This window comes from Taudactylus pleione, unplaced genomic scaffold, assembly GCF_031769625.1.
Source record: "Taudactylus pleione unplaced genomic scaffold, aTauple2 ptg000182l, whole genome shotgun sequence".
NCBI classification, from domain to species: Eukaryota; Metazoa; Chordata; class Amphibia; order Anura; family Myobatrachidae; genus Taudactylus; species Taudactylus pleione.
Window position 1 is genome coordinate 2,603,162 of NW_028284584.1, and position 14,933 is coordinate 2,618,094.

A 14,933-nucleotide genomic window follows, 5' to 3' on the forward strand; every position below is an offset into this window, starting at 1 on the left:
TAAACTCCCCCTCGCAGCCCAACCCTCCCCCTAGTGCCTAATCCTAACCTCCCCTCACGGCCTAATCCTAACCTTCCCCCTAGTTCCTATACCTAACCCTCCCCCTAGTGCCTAATCCTAACCTCTCCCCTAGTTCCTATACCTAACCTCCCCCCACGGCCTAATCCTAACCTCCCCTCACGGCCTAACCCCAACCTCCCCCCTAGTTCCTATACCTAACCCTCCCCCTAGTGCCTAATCCTAACCTCCCCCCTAGTTCCTATACCTAACCTCCCCCCACGGCCTAATCCTAACCTCCCCCCTAGTTCCTATACCTAACCTCCCCCAACGGCCTAATCCTAACCTCCCCTCACGGCCTAATCCTAACCTTCCCCCTAGTTCCTATACCTAACCCTCCCCCTAGTGCCTAATCCTAACCTCCCTCCTAGTTCCTATACCTAACCTCCCCCCTCGGCCTAATCCTAACCTCCCCTCACGGCCTAATCCTAACCTCCCTCCTAGTTCCTATACCTAACCTCCCCCCTCGGCCTAATCCTAACCTCCCCTCACGGCCTAATCCTAACCTTCCCCCTAGTTCCTATACCTAACCCTCCCCCTAATGCCTAATCCTAACCTCCCCCCTAGTTCCTATACCTAACCTCCCCCCTTGGCCTAATCCTAATCTCCCCTCACGGCCTAATCCTAACCTTCCCCCTAGTTCCTATACCTAACCCTCCCCCTAATGCCTAATCCTAACCTCCCCCCTAGTTCCTATACCTAACCTCCCCCCACGGCCTAATCCTAACCTCCCCCCTAGTTCCTATACCTAACCCTCCCCCTAGTTCCTATACCTAACCTCCCCAAACGGCCTAATCCTAACCTCCCCTAACGGCCTAATCCTAACCTTCCCCCTAGTTCAAATACCTAACCCTCCCCCTAGTGCCTAATCCTAACCTCTCCCCTATTTCCTATACCTAACCTCGCCCCTCGGCCTAAACCTAACCTCACCCCTAGTTCCTATACATAACATTCCCCCTAGTGCCTAATCCTAACCTCCCCCCTAGTTTCTATACATAACCCTCCCCCCGCGGCCTAATCCTAACCCTAACCTCCCCCCTAGTTCCTATACCTAACCTCCCCCAACGGCCTAATCCTAAACTTCCCCCCTAGTTCCTATACCTAACCTCCCCCAATGGCCTAATCCTAAACTTCCCCCCTAGTTCCTATACCTAACCTCCCCCCACGGTCTAATCCTAACCTCCCCCCTAGTTCCTATACCTAACCCCCCCCCTAGTTCCTATACCTAACCCTCCCCCTAGTTCCTATACCTAACCTCCCCCAACGGCCTAATCCTAACCTCCCCTCACGGCCTAATCCTAACCTTCCCCCTAGTTCAAATACCTAACCCTCCCCCTAGTGCCTAATCCTAACCTCTCCCCTATTTCCTATACCTAACCCTCCCCCCGCGGCCTAATCCTAACCCTAACCTCCCCGCTAGTTCCTATACCTAACTCTCCCACTAGTGCCTAATCCTAACCTCTCCCCTAACCATACCTCCCCGCAGCCCAACCCTCCCCCTAGTGCCTAAATCTAACCTCCCCCCGCGGCCTAATTCTAACCTCCACCCTGATTCCTATACCTAACCCTCCCCTTAGTGCCTAATCCTAACCTCCCCCCTAACCATCCCTCCCTGAAGCCCAACTCTCCCCCTAGTGCCTAAACCTAACCCTCCCCCCGCGGCCTAATCCTAACCTCCCCCCTAGTTCCTATACCTAACCTCCCCCCTAGTTCCTATACCTAACCTCCCCCCTAGTTCCTATACCTAACCCTCCCCCTAGTTCCTATACCTAACCCTCCCCCTAGTTCCTATACCTAACCCTCCCCCCTCGGCCTAATCCTAACCCTCCCCCTAGTTCCTATACCTAACCCTCCCCCTAGTGCCTATACCTTAACCCTCCCCCTAGTGCATATACCTAACCCTCCCCCTAGTGCCTAATCCTAACCCTCCCCCTAGTGCCTATACCTAACCCTCCCCCTAGTTCCTATACCTAACCCTCCCCCTAGTGCCTATTCCTAACCCTCCCCTAGTGCCTATTCCTAACCCTCCCCCTAGTGCCTAATCCTAACCCTCCCCCTAGTTCCTATACCTAACCCTCCCCCCTCGGCCTAATCCTAACCCTCCCCCTAGTTCCTATACCTAACCCTCCCCCTAGTTCCTATACCTAACCCTCCCCCTAGTTCCTATACCTAACCTCCCCCCTAGTTTCTATACCTAACCTCCCCCCTAGTTTCTATACTTAACCTCCCCCCTAGTTCCTATACCTAACCCTCCCCCTAGTTCCTATACCTAACCCTCCCCCTAGTTCCTATACCTAACCCTCCCCCTAGTTCCTATACCTAACCCTCCCCCCTCGGCCTAATCCTAACCCTCCCCCTAGTTCCTATACCTAACCCTCCCCCTAGTGCCTATACCTAACCCTCCCCCTAGTTCCTATACCTAACCCTCCCCCTAGTTCCTATACCTAACCCTCCCCCTAGTTCCTATACCTAACCCTCCCCCTAGTTCCTATACCTAACCCTCCCCCTAGTTCCTATACCTAACCCTCCCCCTAGTGCCTATACCTAACCCTCCCCCTAGTGCCTACTCCTAACCCTCCCCCTAGTGCCTAATCCTAACCCTCTCCCTAGTTCCTATACCTAACCCTCCCCCCTCGGCCTAATCCTAACCCTCCCCCTAGTTCCTATACCTAACCCTCCCCCTAGTGCCTATACCTAACCCTCCCCCTAGTGCCTATACCTAACCCTCCCCCTAGTTCCTATACCTAACCCTCCCCCTAGTTCCTATACCTAACCCTCCCCCTAGTTCCTATACCTAACCCTCCCTGCATGAATCACAGTATTTGGCCCCGCCCCCTATGTAAATTGTGCCCAATCGCGGCAATTTTACCACGAGGGGGCGGGGCTTAATGACGTGAATCGTCAAGCCCCGCCCCCGTCGGCCCCCTGCTGCATCTCTTACCCAGGCTTCTCCCGGGAAGAGAAAGTTAAAGGTAGGCAACCCTGCAATAAGGGGGAATATACAGAGTAAATAACACACAAGTGAGTTGAGTGTGAATAAATGTTTCCACTTATTGTTTGGCAGAAGTGTTGCGCGTAAGCGAGTATACACACATATAGACCTTATTAACCTTGGACACTCTGCACTGTGTTGGCAAAGCTTGTGATAAGTAATTGTGGTTCATAGCTATACTTTCACATCATCTTGTCATAGTGATTATCCAGCTGACAATAGAATACGTCCAGACCTTCCACTAACAAACTTCATGCCCTTTTATGTCACAGATACACAACCAGTATCCCACAGAATTTGAATTTAATCGTTACTATCTGAAGTTCCTGGCATTCCATCACGTCTCCAATCGGTTTAAGACCTTCCTCCTGGACTCGGACTATGAGCGGCTAGAGCATGGTATGTGAGAGGGAAGGCCTTGCCTGGAGCTCATTATTTAAAATGATGTCGACATGACTTTTCTGAATAATTGCAAGTCATGTTTAGGAAAATCAAGGTTGATGAACTGAAAGTTATGAAGAGAATGCACGAAAATGATGAATTGTGTCATGTACACTAGCAAACAATAAATCATTAAGCAATTGACTGAGTGGAGATTAAATAAAGAGGACAATGAACTAGTATTTTGTATAATTCATTTTCCCATACACCTACACATGTAAATGTGCCTCCAAAGTTTTATATTGAAGACAGATGTTAGTTTCTTCCTTTTAGTATAACATTCTCTTTAGCTAAATGAGTTGCATGTTCTAGGTGTTGTGTGTGCTAATACTTTTGGGGTATCATGGAATGAAATAGAGGAAATATAAAAGAGGGATCTAGGTGCACATACAGTATATATAGTGTTCTATACTAGTGACAGAAACATTGAGCTAACCCTAAGTCTGCTTTGTTCATATGTTTGTGTCTTGCTGTACTAGTCTGCAAGTTTATACTAAATATTTGCAGTATATAGCAGGGGTGTATCTAGGGATCTGAGCACCCCTGGCAAGGTAATTGACTGGCGAGCCCCTCCCCCCATAATTTCAGGAAGTGCCCCCAGTAGTAGTCCCCTCTATGCAGTGCCCCCAGTAGTAGTCCCCTCTATGCAGTGCCCCCAGTAGTAGTCTCCTCTATGCAGTGCCCCAGTAGTAGTCCCCTCTATGCAGTGCCCCCAGTAGTAGTCCCCTCTATGCAGTGCCCCCAGTAGTAGTCTCCTCTATGCAGTGCCCCCAGTAGTAGTCTCCTCTATGCAGTGCCCCAGTAGTAGTCCCCTCTATGCAGTGCCCCAGTAGTAGTCTCGTCTATGCAGTGCCCCCAGTAGTAGTCTCCTCTATGCAGTGCCCCCAGTAGTAGTCTCCTCTATGCAGTGCCCCCAGTAGTAGTCTCCTCTATGCAGTGCTCCCAGTAGTAGTCCCCTCTATGCAGTGCCCCCAGTAGTAGTCTCCTCTATGCAGTGCCCCCAGTAGTAGTCTCCTCTATGCAGTGCCCCAGTAGTAGTCCCCTCTATGCAGTGCCCCAGTAGTAGTCTCGTCTATGCAGTGCCCCCAGTAGTAGTCTCCTCTATGCAGTGCCCCCAGTAGTAGTCTCCTCTATGCAGTGCCCCCAGTAGTAGTCCCCTCTATGCAATGCCCCCAGTAGTAGTCTCCTCTATGCAGTGCCCCCAGTAGTAGTCCCCGCTATGCAGTGCCACCAGTAGTAGTCCCCTCTATGCAGTCCCCCCAGTAGTAGTCTCCTCTATGCAGTGCTCCCAGTAGTAGTCTCCTCTATGCAGTGCCCCCAGTAGTCATGCCATCTCTCCCATTACCTGCTGCGGGGGGAGCTGTAAGGCGGAGCTCATGAGATGAGCTCCAGCCAGCTCCCTCCGTGGACTCAGCAGCCAATGAGAGCTGGCGGCTGTGTGTGTTTGTTTCTGTGTAGGGCAGACCGCTCTCACTGCGGTGTGCCCTACACTTGTGGGGCCGGAGGACTAGGGGGGCTAGTTCAAGCCCCTAGGGTAATCCACCCATTGGCTGCTGGCGGACGCGCCCCCCTTTGGCCAGCGACCCTGGCGAGTGCCATCCTGGCCAACGGGTAGATACACCCCTGGTATACAGTTACACATCTGGCATCTTGTCATTTGCTATGAGTGGTACTATTATAAATGAGCTAAAATACTGCAATCTATTCAAAATAAAACATATATGCCTATTATTATAGAAATTCACAATGTTTACTGTAATAACCACAAATATATTTTTCCTTTGGGATTAGCCTCCCAAACCAGGGAAAGTGCTGAGCAACACTCACCTGTAACTACAGAGTAAAGCCCACTCTCCAACTAGTAGAATGATTGGAGGTCTGGGGTCCTTTTCCCAGATACCCCTCAGCAGAGACAGAACTAGACATTTCCTTATCATCAGGTCAGGGTGACACTGCTAGCTCACGTTGGGATAAGTGGATTGGACCACAGGAGTAGGCACTAGAAGACTAATCTGATTGGCTCAACCCCCCTACATAACCCCTCCTGCTTCCCTGAAGCCTCAGTTGTTATCTAATACCTGTGGAGTGAGGCACTCTGTTTTTCTACTCCTTAAAGTTTGCTTTATTGCAAAGTGGTAAGGGTTTCTACTTTCATCTCTTCTACTTTCAAACCAAATGGTTTCTTCCGGCCTAATCTGAATTTAAAAGGGCTCAATCTTCTGCGTTCTGTTGTCAGTTCAATGTTAGAATGGGGTATTTTTGGCATCCCTGGATGTCAAAGATGCCTATCTTCTTGATCCAATTTGTCAGGGTCATCAAGGGTTACTTCGATTCATAGTGGGAGTCCATCGCTTCTAGTTCTGAGCTCTTCCATTTGGTTTATCCACGGTTCCCAGAGTGTTTACCTAGATAATGGCTCACATGGTAGCTTTACACCGAAAAAGTGGTAATAGCAGGTTCAGAGTCTATTCTGATGCAGCATTTGAAGATGGTCAAGGAAACGTTGGAATCCTACAGGTGGGTAATCAACTATCCAAAGTCCAATCTCATACCATCTCAGCCGATGATCTTTTTAGGTCTCCTCTTCTATACTTGCGTTCATCGAGTCTATCTTCCTTCAGAAAAGGTTCAGGATCTACAGTCTTTGGTCAGGACTGTAATTCAGCATCCTCAGGTTTCTATTCTCAGGGGTATGAAGCTCCTGGGTAAGATGGTAGCATCATTTGAGGCAGTTCCTTTTGCCAGATTCCATTCCTGTGCTCTGCAGGCCCAGATCCTGGGTCCCATTGCTTCTGAAAGGATCTTTGGGCCTGATTCAGAGCCGGTCGCTATTTGCGCTCGTCCAGAAAATAGGGGTGGCTATTCAAATGAACCGTTCGCTGTTTGCGGTCTGTTCACGCCTCTAGGTCTGAACGAGCGAACAAAACTTGCGGTCGTTTTTTGGGAAACTACGCCCCCTGTCCGCTCACATCCTACGTCATGTCCGCTATTTATTAGATTAATCGAGTACATCGAACAGGGTATGAGCTGCTCGCTATTCTTGTGGTTGGTTTTTGCTACCACAATTTTGCGAGCAGTTCTGAGTTAAAAAAAAACAAGTGACGTGGTCAATGACGCTGCTGTATTAATTATGCACTCCCTTAAAACGCCCGTTTTGACCTTTAAGCACGCCTGCGATCGGATTTCCACTCCCCGTTTTCAAGCACCTTCCACTGTTACCACCCACATACGCCTCATTCTGTCACTCATATTAGCAGGCATTCGCTATTTTGCGAGCACATGAATTTCGGCCGCACTGACTGGTTCGCGCATGCGTATAACGATCCGTACGCATGCGCAGTTGGGCAAACATCGCTCGGAGCGAACGAGCTGCCACTTACGAGTGGCTCTGAATCAGGCTCTTTGTTTGGACAAGCAGATTTTTTGCTTGTCACCTCAGACACGGAAATCGCTCCAGTGGTGGCAAGAGCCTCAGAACTTGTCCAGGGGCAATCCTTTCTGGATTTGGGATTGGACTCTGGTCACCACTGATGCCAGTTTGTTTGGTTGAGGTGCGGTGACTCTTGGCATTCAGTTTCAGGGTCGCAGGTTCGAGACACGGCTCCCAATCAACATTCATGAACTAAGACCTGTCAGATTGACTCTTCTGCAGGCTCAGGATGTCCTGCACAAGAAGCCAGTTTGCATTCAATCGGACAATGCTACCACGGTGGCATATATCAATCACCAGGGAGGCACTTGTTGGAGGTAGCTCAGATGTTTTCTTAGGCAGAGATCTGGGTACCTGTAATATCGGCCATCCACATTCCCGGGGTGGAGAACTGGAAGGCAGACTTTCTAAGTCATCACTCAGTGCACCAGGTGGAGTGGGATCTCCATCAGGAGATTTTAAACAATTGGGGTCTGCCCAATATAGACCTGATGACCTCTTGCCAATTTACGGAACAAGGTCCAGGGACCCTCAGACAACTTTGGATGCTCTGTCAGTTCCATGGTACTTCAGACTGGGGTATCTATTTTTTTTCTCCTCTGTCCATGTTGGCCAGGGTGCTACAAAAGATTCAGTGAGAGGATCTTCCAGTCATTCTAATTGCCCCAGATTGGCCTCTTCGAGCATGGTTCTGCAGGGTCTTTTGGCCGACTCTCCATGACGTTTTCCCCTCAGAAAAGATCTACCTCGTCAAGGGCCATGTCTTCACCACAATTTGTCTCAACTAACCTTGACTACGTGGCTCGAGTCCAAGATCTTGAGAGCACAGGGGTTTTTGAGATCAGAGGTTTCTACTATGCTTCAGGCCAGGAAGCCTGTTACGTCCAAAATTTACCACCAAGTCTGGCGCCTTTACAATCTCTGCTGTCAGCACAGTCATCTTCCGACCAAGGTTTTCCGTTTCTCTCATATTTAATCTTTTTTACTAGAGGGATTGTGAAAAGGTCTTCACCTGTCTTTCTTAAAGGGGCAGGTTTCAGCAGCCAGGGGAAACGTTTAGCAACCATTCCGGAGGTGAAGACGTTTCTACTTCGCACCCAATCACCTTATATTCCTCCCTTGGGATTTAAATTAGGTCCTGGACACTCTTCAGAAAACACCTTTTGAACCTTTGGAAATGGTAAAGTTGATCTACATTGCCGTGAAGGTTGTCTTCCTTCTAGCTATCGCTTTGGCTAGAAGGGTGTTGGAACTGGCGGCACTGTCCTGTTTGCCTCCCTTAATTATTTTTCATGCAGATAGGGTTGTATTTGGAATAAGCCGTCTTTCTTGCCTAAGGTAGTGTCCAAGTTTCATATGAATCAGGACATTGGTCATCATTCAGTTCTGATCACAAGTGCAACTACGGATGCACATCGAGCGATTGTTTGCCATCGTGCATGCGTATAAGCCGCACTGTTCGTATGCAGCAATCACTCAGAGGAACCCATCGCAGAGATGGGTGATGGCAGCTATTCGTCAGGTATATCTGTCCTCGGATGTGCCAGTTCCTACTTCACTCAAGGCCCATTCAACACAGGTGGTCGGGACATCTTGGTCTGTTCGCTGTGGTGCTTCGGTAGAACAGTTGTGTAAGGATGCAACCTGGTCTTCTGTGCATACGATCACCAGGTTTTATAATTTTCATACTTTTGGTAATGCCAAGGCTGGTTTTGCCTGCCGTGTATTGCGTGAGGCCTTACCGTTCGAGGCCCCCCCCCCCCCTGTTAGGCTTGCTTTGTGAAATCCCAGCTTCAGCCAGCAGTGTCACTCAGTTCGAATGATAAGGAAATTGGATTTTTTAATGTATTTCCCATAACATAATTTCCTTGTCATCCATATGGGGGACACTGCAATTCCTCTCTTTCTAGTCATCTTGCTGTTTTTGTTTTTATTTCTGGTTTTATTGTGATGCAACTTTGCTTCTAAAAGCGGCTTTGTTAGAAAATAACCGAGGCTTCAGGGAAGTAGGAGGGGTTATGTAGGGGGATGGAGCCAATCAGATTAGACTTTTAGTGCCTTCTCCTGTGGTCTACCCAACTTAACCCAGTATGAGCTAGCGCTGTCCCCCAGATGAATGACAAGGAAAGGATTTTACAATGCGTAAATAAAATAACCTTAGCAAAATTTTGTGTGGGGCTCTATGTACTCCCCAACCACCATCTTCCAACCCAATTTTATTACAGAAAAAGGAAGGGCAGTTTTCACTTCTCTTTACCACTTGCTGAGTAGATGCTGCAGGAGTTACTACTAACAGCAGAGGCCCTGATTCAGAGCCGGACGCTTTCAATTAGGGCGTTTTTTTTGGGGTTTTATGTGCGGCCTCCTAGCCGCTCGCATAGCTGTGGGTGACCACCCACAGCTATAGCGAGCGGCCAGGTTGATGGTCGTGATGGTCAAGACCATCGCTACCATCGGGCTTGAGACAAGACCCTTATGGTAGGGTCTCGTGGCCGCAAGCCCCAGAGAGATTTCGACTCTAACAGAGCCGGAATCTCTCCACTGACATCACTCGTGATATCAGTGGGGCCACCCCCAAACAGCAGGCGTTCTCATGGGAACGCCTCCATTTGGGCAGCCACCCCCCCGGCCCGCCCACCAAAGGGGGCGAGCTGTCACTCAACATTGACAGCTCGCACCCTTTGGTACGAGAGCCGGGTCTCAAACGACAGAGCCAACTCCGTCGTGCGCATGCGCTGTGGGTCACCAACGACCCGGTTGTGAGCGCTCAGCGCTTGCGACCGGGTCTGAATCAGGCCCAGAGAGTGAATTTAGTTTTTGTGCCAAGAGAACAGTGTTTATGTGGTTTGGTTAGTGTTTTGGTCAGACTCCATTCCTTCCATCACCCTATGGGGCATCACACTCTCTCCTGAAGCTCTTGTAACTTCAAGAGACGCAATATTATTATATAGTGGCAACTGTTTCCCAAGCACTGTACAGTTAGGGCTTGCAGTGGTTTATCTTACTCAGGGAACTTTGTTTTGTCCAAGGAACTTTATTTGAAGATAAGGGAGACAAACACACAAGGAAGGGGATGTGCATTTGGGAATACATTGAGAGGACACACAGGAAGAGTCCGGTTTTCTTCAACTACTTGTATTCTCCGACTGAGCAGGAGGTAAGATAGTGAGATTACCAGCTGTATATGTCAGACCTTCAACATCTTCCTCACTAACAGCTTCCTTCCACTCCTAGGCATTAAAACCAAGAGCTAACATTTCTACCCTGAGGAAATGGGAGTACTATACAGAAGAGACCTTGGTCTCCGGTCCTTCTTATGACTGGACAATGATCCCTCCTAGATTACATGCTTCTGAAGACCAAGTTGAGGAAGCTTTGCAACAAGGAAAGAGGAAAGTTGTGTGGCCGTGTTATGACGATGTATCCAAAGCTCAACCCAATGCAATACTGCACCTTATGAGCGTAAGTCTCTTCTTTCATTAAGTGTTTGGCTCCTCCTGGTGTATATTGTATATCATCGCCCCAAGATGTTATTTTTTGTTTTGTTTTTCAATATGAGAACTGCTTGATGCATTATATTGTTTTAAGTTCTGTTATGGTCACTTTATTTTTGAATTATTTATTTTTTAAAATGTCAGTTATTAGCATAAGTAATACAAATCATCTTTCATGATTCTACTAAAAGATAAAACTTGTCGATATTTTATGGATAATTACCATTTAATATGTAAATTCCAATACAATTTCCTTTGCAAATGTCACCTAAGTGAATTGTTTGTTTGGGTGCAATCTGCTAATAGTTCTGTGCTTTAGGCTTTTGTCTCTAACTTAATGTAACTCAACAAACATAACACATTTTAAATTATGTTAAAATATAAAAGCTAATTTGATATAAAAAGGTATATTGTCACATTCAGATGTATTCACATGTCACTAATGACGTTCATACATATATATGGAATAGTGTCAGTCACTAATGACGTTCATACATATATATGGAATAGTGTCAGTCACTATTGGACATAAGAAGATCCAGGAGAACACTGTTTCCTCTATAACACAGACTTGGCGCAGTGACCGCAGTGAGTGACTGACGACATGATTCAGATTTGGTAATAGAGTAAGATGGGGCAAGTAACGCTGTACCTGGAGGAATTATGTTGCACTGCAAGGAGGACAAATACATTTACTGTTGCTGCATGCAGGGTAAATACTGGCTGTTTTAGCATGTAGACCACAAATGCTGGACAGCTTTATTTTTACGCTGTAATTTAGATGTCAGTTTGGACACGTCCCTCCCATATCTAAATCTCTCTGCACAATTTAAATCTGCTCCACCTGCAGCACAACATAGTTCTACAAAGATAAACAGTTTCTTGCTCTATTCCCAAATCTGAATCGGGGCCACGAAACCGCTAGTAACAGGTGATCGCATCTAAAGATGTAACAGGTCCTAATTTCAGTCTGATGCCTCAGTTCGCTGGTTAGTCCGAGCTCTCCCACAACTTCAAGTAAACACAATGGATTTTCCTTTCTGGCTTCCTTCAATGATTTTTAACCTTGTTTGCATATAATCAGGGAGAGTTGGTTATTCTGTTGCCCTAGGATACGACGTAGCTCTACTGCACTGTCTGCATTGGATAATCCAGCAGCTTGTGCCGTATCCTGGGGCAACAAAAATAAATTGTTCTACTAATGATATAGATACATGGTTGAAAAGCAGAAAACGGTGCCTGTACGAAAAATGTTTAGATTTAGTAAAAGTTCCAAAGAATGTGTAAATACCATTAAAATAGTCTCCTATCAAGGTTTTTAGATTTAAATTTTGTCTCCACTTTCACTGGAGTTACTACAAGCCTGGAGGTTGTGCGGACTGGGTTTGATTTGATCTTCAGGTACAGTCTCCATTGTTTTATAAATAAATATCATAAATGAATTAAAAACGTTTTCTACTATTACCCCCACCAAATTCATTCACCAGAATTTGTCTCTCAGATTTGGCTACTAAATGAAGATTACGGCACATTTTACTGCAATGCGGTTCTGTATAGCCCGGCTCCTCAGCACGGTAGTTGTACTGTGTGTCTAGAGAGCGGTCACCAAATGATAGGTATCAGCTTGCCGGCTATCATCTCCATATGCTAAATGCGTCTATTCAACTTCTACCCCGGGGGTTTCCATCACTTTAACGTTTTTTATTACAGAAAACAACCCTTTGTGTTCTTCTAATTCTTTCTACATCTCAAGAATGCACTTAGCTTACATTCCTATCTAGATGTCGGAACAATAGGTCGACTAAAGGACATGTTATTGCGCTGCTGTAAATGAGTGGTCTTCATAAATGATTTCTTTCATTGCTTCTTAGTAAGCGTGTAAAAACGAATGTTAATTTTGGCTCGGAACGTTGTTCGTCTAATCTAAATGTTTTGTTATCAGTGAGATGCATAACGAGTGTGTAACCTGTTTAATAGAGCGTATTTCTGTAAAATATGATCAGAACATTGTGCATTCATTTCAGGAAATTGAGAGATTGGAGACTGTGTTAAATCAGAGTTCAGAGCGGTGGCAACTTCTGTGGGAGAAGGCGAAGGTGCAACTGAAGGATGAATCGCAGAAGGAAAATGTAAGGGCCACAATATCTGTAATATTAAATGTTTCACCTTATATTGTGAATCTAGGCAAATCCTTACAGTGGTCCTGTCGGTATGCAGTCGGGATGCCGACGGCCTAAATCCCGACTGTCTAATCCTGGCAAGGGTCTAATGACAGGCGTCAAAATCCCGACACCTGTCATTTTACCTACACCCGGCGCCCGGCATCCCGATCGAAGGTGCACCGGGTGCGGACAGCTGCTTTAGGGTTAGGTTAGGGGCTCCTGGGGAGGACTTAAAGTTAGGCAGCCCCCCGGGAGTGTTAGGGTTAAGGGAAGGGGGGGGTTAGGGTTAGGCACCCCCGGGAGACAGGATTAGGCAGCGGGGAAGGGGGGGGTTAGGTTAGTGTATACTTACCCTTAGCGCAGTCGGGATCTCCTCCTCTGCTGGGCTTCCGCTGTCAGGATTTGAACCTCCGGCCTTGCGGCCGGTGATAACTCAAACCGATCCCGTCCTGCCATCTACATACAGTTGATGCAGCCATTTTGTCAGTGGTACCAATATTCTGCTTCATTCAATAGGAATTTGTGGCATTATTGCTGTATAAATCAGAAATTGCCTCATGCATGCTTGTGTAACCCATACAATGGTAACGTCCTTCCTAGACCATTTATCCATCTTTTTGTTCATCCTGGGACATACTTGGCCTTTGCAGTGCTGCTACATCTAGTACCCCAAGTCCTTTACTAGTAAGTTATTGCTGAGGACTAGCTGCATAACTGTACATATAGAACCACTCTGTATTATTAACTATTCATTACATGGCCTCATCTCATTGTAGCAAGTTACAGTCCTGCTCTTTGGTAAGAACTCTACATAGCTCTGTATCATCAGCAAATACTGACACCTTGCTTTGTAAGATCCCTGGGTTACACCGCTAACAAGCGTATGCCAGTCTCAATATGTTATGTTCTACCCATCAGTCAGTTCTCTAATCATGTACATATTTTGCCTCTACATCCCGTCCTCTCACCTTATGTACCATCTTTAGTGGAACAGTATCAAACACACCACATAACCAGGGCCAGCCCTACCGACTGGATACCCGGCAGCTTAAGGTGCCACACTGAGCAAGGCATCGCAGACCAACATGCGATGCCCCCACAGCCACTGTCACTCACTACGTCCCCCGCTTCTTTGTGTCACTCTCCTACATTGTCCCCGCTTCCGGAAGGCTGGGTCAGGTCTATCAGTGTCTCCCAGCATCATCAGGAAGGGGCGTGATATAAAAGATCGCCAAAGTAAAGGTCGACAGTCAATGAGTCGACACATATGTTGACATTGCAGAACTTCAACAGGTTTAAATGGTCAACAGACTGTTTTTGGTATCTTAACCGCAACCCTCAACCCCCCCCCCCTCCCCCTCTGGTTCCTAAACCTCCCCCTAGTGCCTAAACCTAACCCTAGCTTAACCCTCCCCTCCAGCCGCCTAACCCTATCCCTCCCCAGGTGCCTAACCCTCACCCCCGCCCTCCCTCCGGTTCCTAATCCTAAACCTCCCCTTAGTGCCTAAACCTAACCCTAGCTTAACCCTCCCCTCCAGCCGCCTAACCCTATCCCTCCCCCAGGTGCCTAACCTTCACCCCCCCCCTAGTGCCTAAACCTAACCCTAGCTTAACCCTCCCCTCCTGCCTAACCCTATCCCTCCCCCAGGTGCCTAACCCTCACCCCCGCCCACCCTCCGGTTCCTAATCCTAAACCTCCCCTAGTGCCTAAACCTAACCCTAGCTTAACCCTCCCCTCCAGCCGCCTAACCCTATCCCTCCCCCAGGTGCCTAACCTTCACCCACCCCCTCCCTCCGGTTCCTAATCCTAAACCTCCCACTAGTGCCTAAACCTAACCCTAGCTTAACCCTCCTCTCCAGCCGCCTAACCCTATCCCTCCCCCAGGTGCCTAACCCTCCCCCTAGTGCCTAAACCTAACCCCCGCCCTCCCTCCGGTTCCTAATCCTAAACCTCCCCCTAGTGCCTAAACCTAACCCTAGCTTAACCCTCCCCTCCAGCCGCCTAACCCTATCCCTCCCCCAGCCCCTAACCCTATCCCTCCCCCAGGTGCCTAACCCTCACCCCCGCCCTCCCTCCGGTTCCTAATCCTAAACCTCCCCCTAGTGCCTAAACCTAACCCTAGCTTAACCCTCCCCTCCAGCCGCCTAACCCTATCCCTCCCCCAGGTGCCTAACCTTCACCCACCCCCTCCCTCCGGTTCCTAATCCTAAACCTCCCCCTAGTGCCTAAACCTAACCCTAGCTTAACCCTTCCCTCCAGCCGCCTAACCCTATCCCTCCCCCAGGTGCCTAACCCTCCCCTTCCCCCTAGTGCCTAAACCTAACCCCTGCCCTCCCTCCGGTTCCTAATCCTAAAC

General features: G+C 48.1%; 1 protein-coding gene across 2 annotated transcripts in view; it reads left to right on the plus strand.

The window, feature by feature from the left end:
- SBF2 (SET binding factor 2) overlaps nucleotides 1-14,933 on the plus strand; it is an 805,041-nt gene that overhangs the window by 767,231 nt on the left and 22,877 nt on the right. For both annotated transcript variants that reach the window (XM_088476083.1, XM_088476084.1), the window contains 4 exons: nucleotides 3,322-3,448; nucleotides 9,950-10,077; nucleotides 10,155-10,382; nucleotides 12,439-12,543. In XM_088476083.1, coding sequence (XP_088332209.1) covers nucleotides 3,322-3,448; nucleotides 9,950-10,077; nucleotides 10,155-10,382; nucleotides 12,439-12,543 — 588 coding nt within the window. The remainder of the gene's footprint in view (nucleotides 1-3,321; nucleotides 3,449-9,949; nucleotides 10,078-10,154; nucleotides 10,383-12,438; nucleotides 12,544-14,933) is intronic.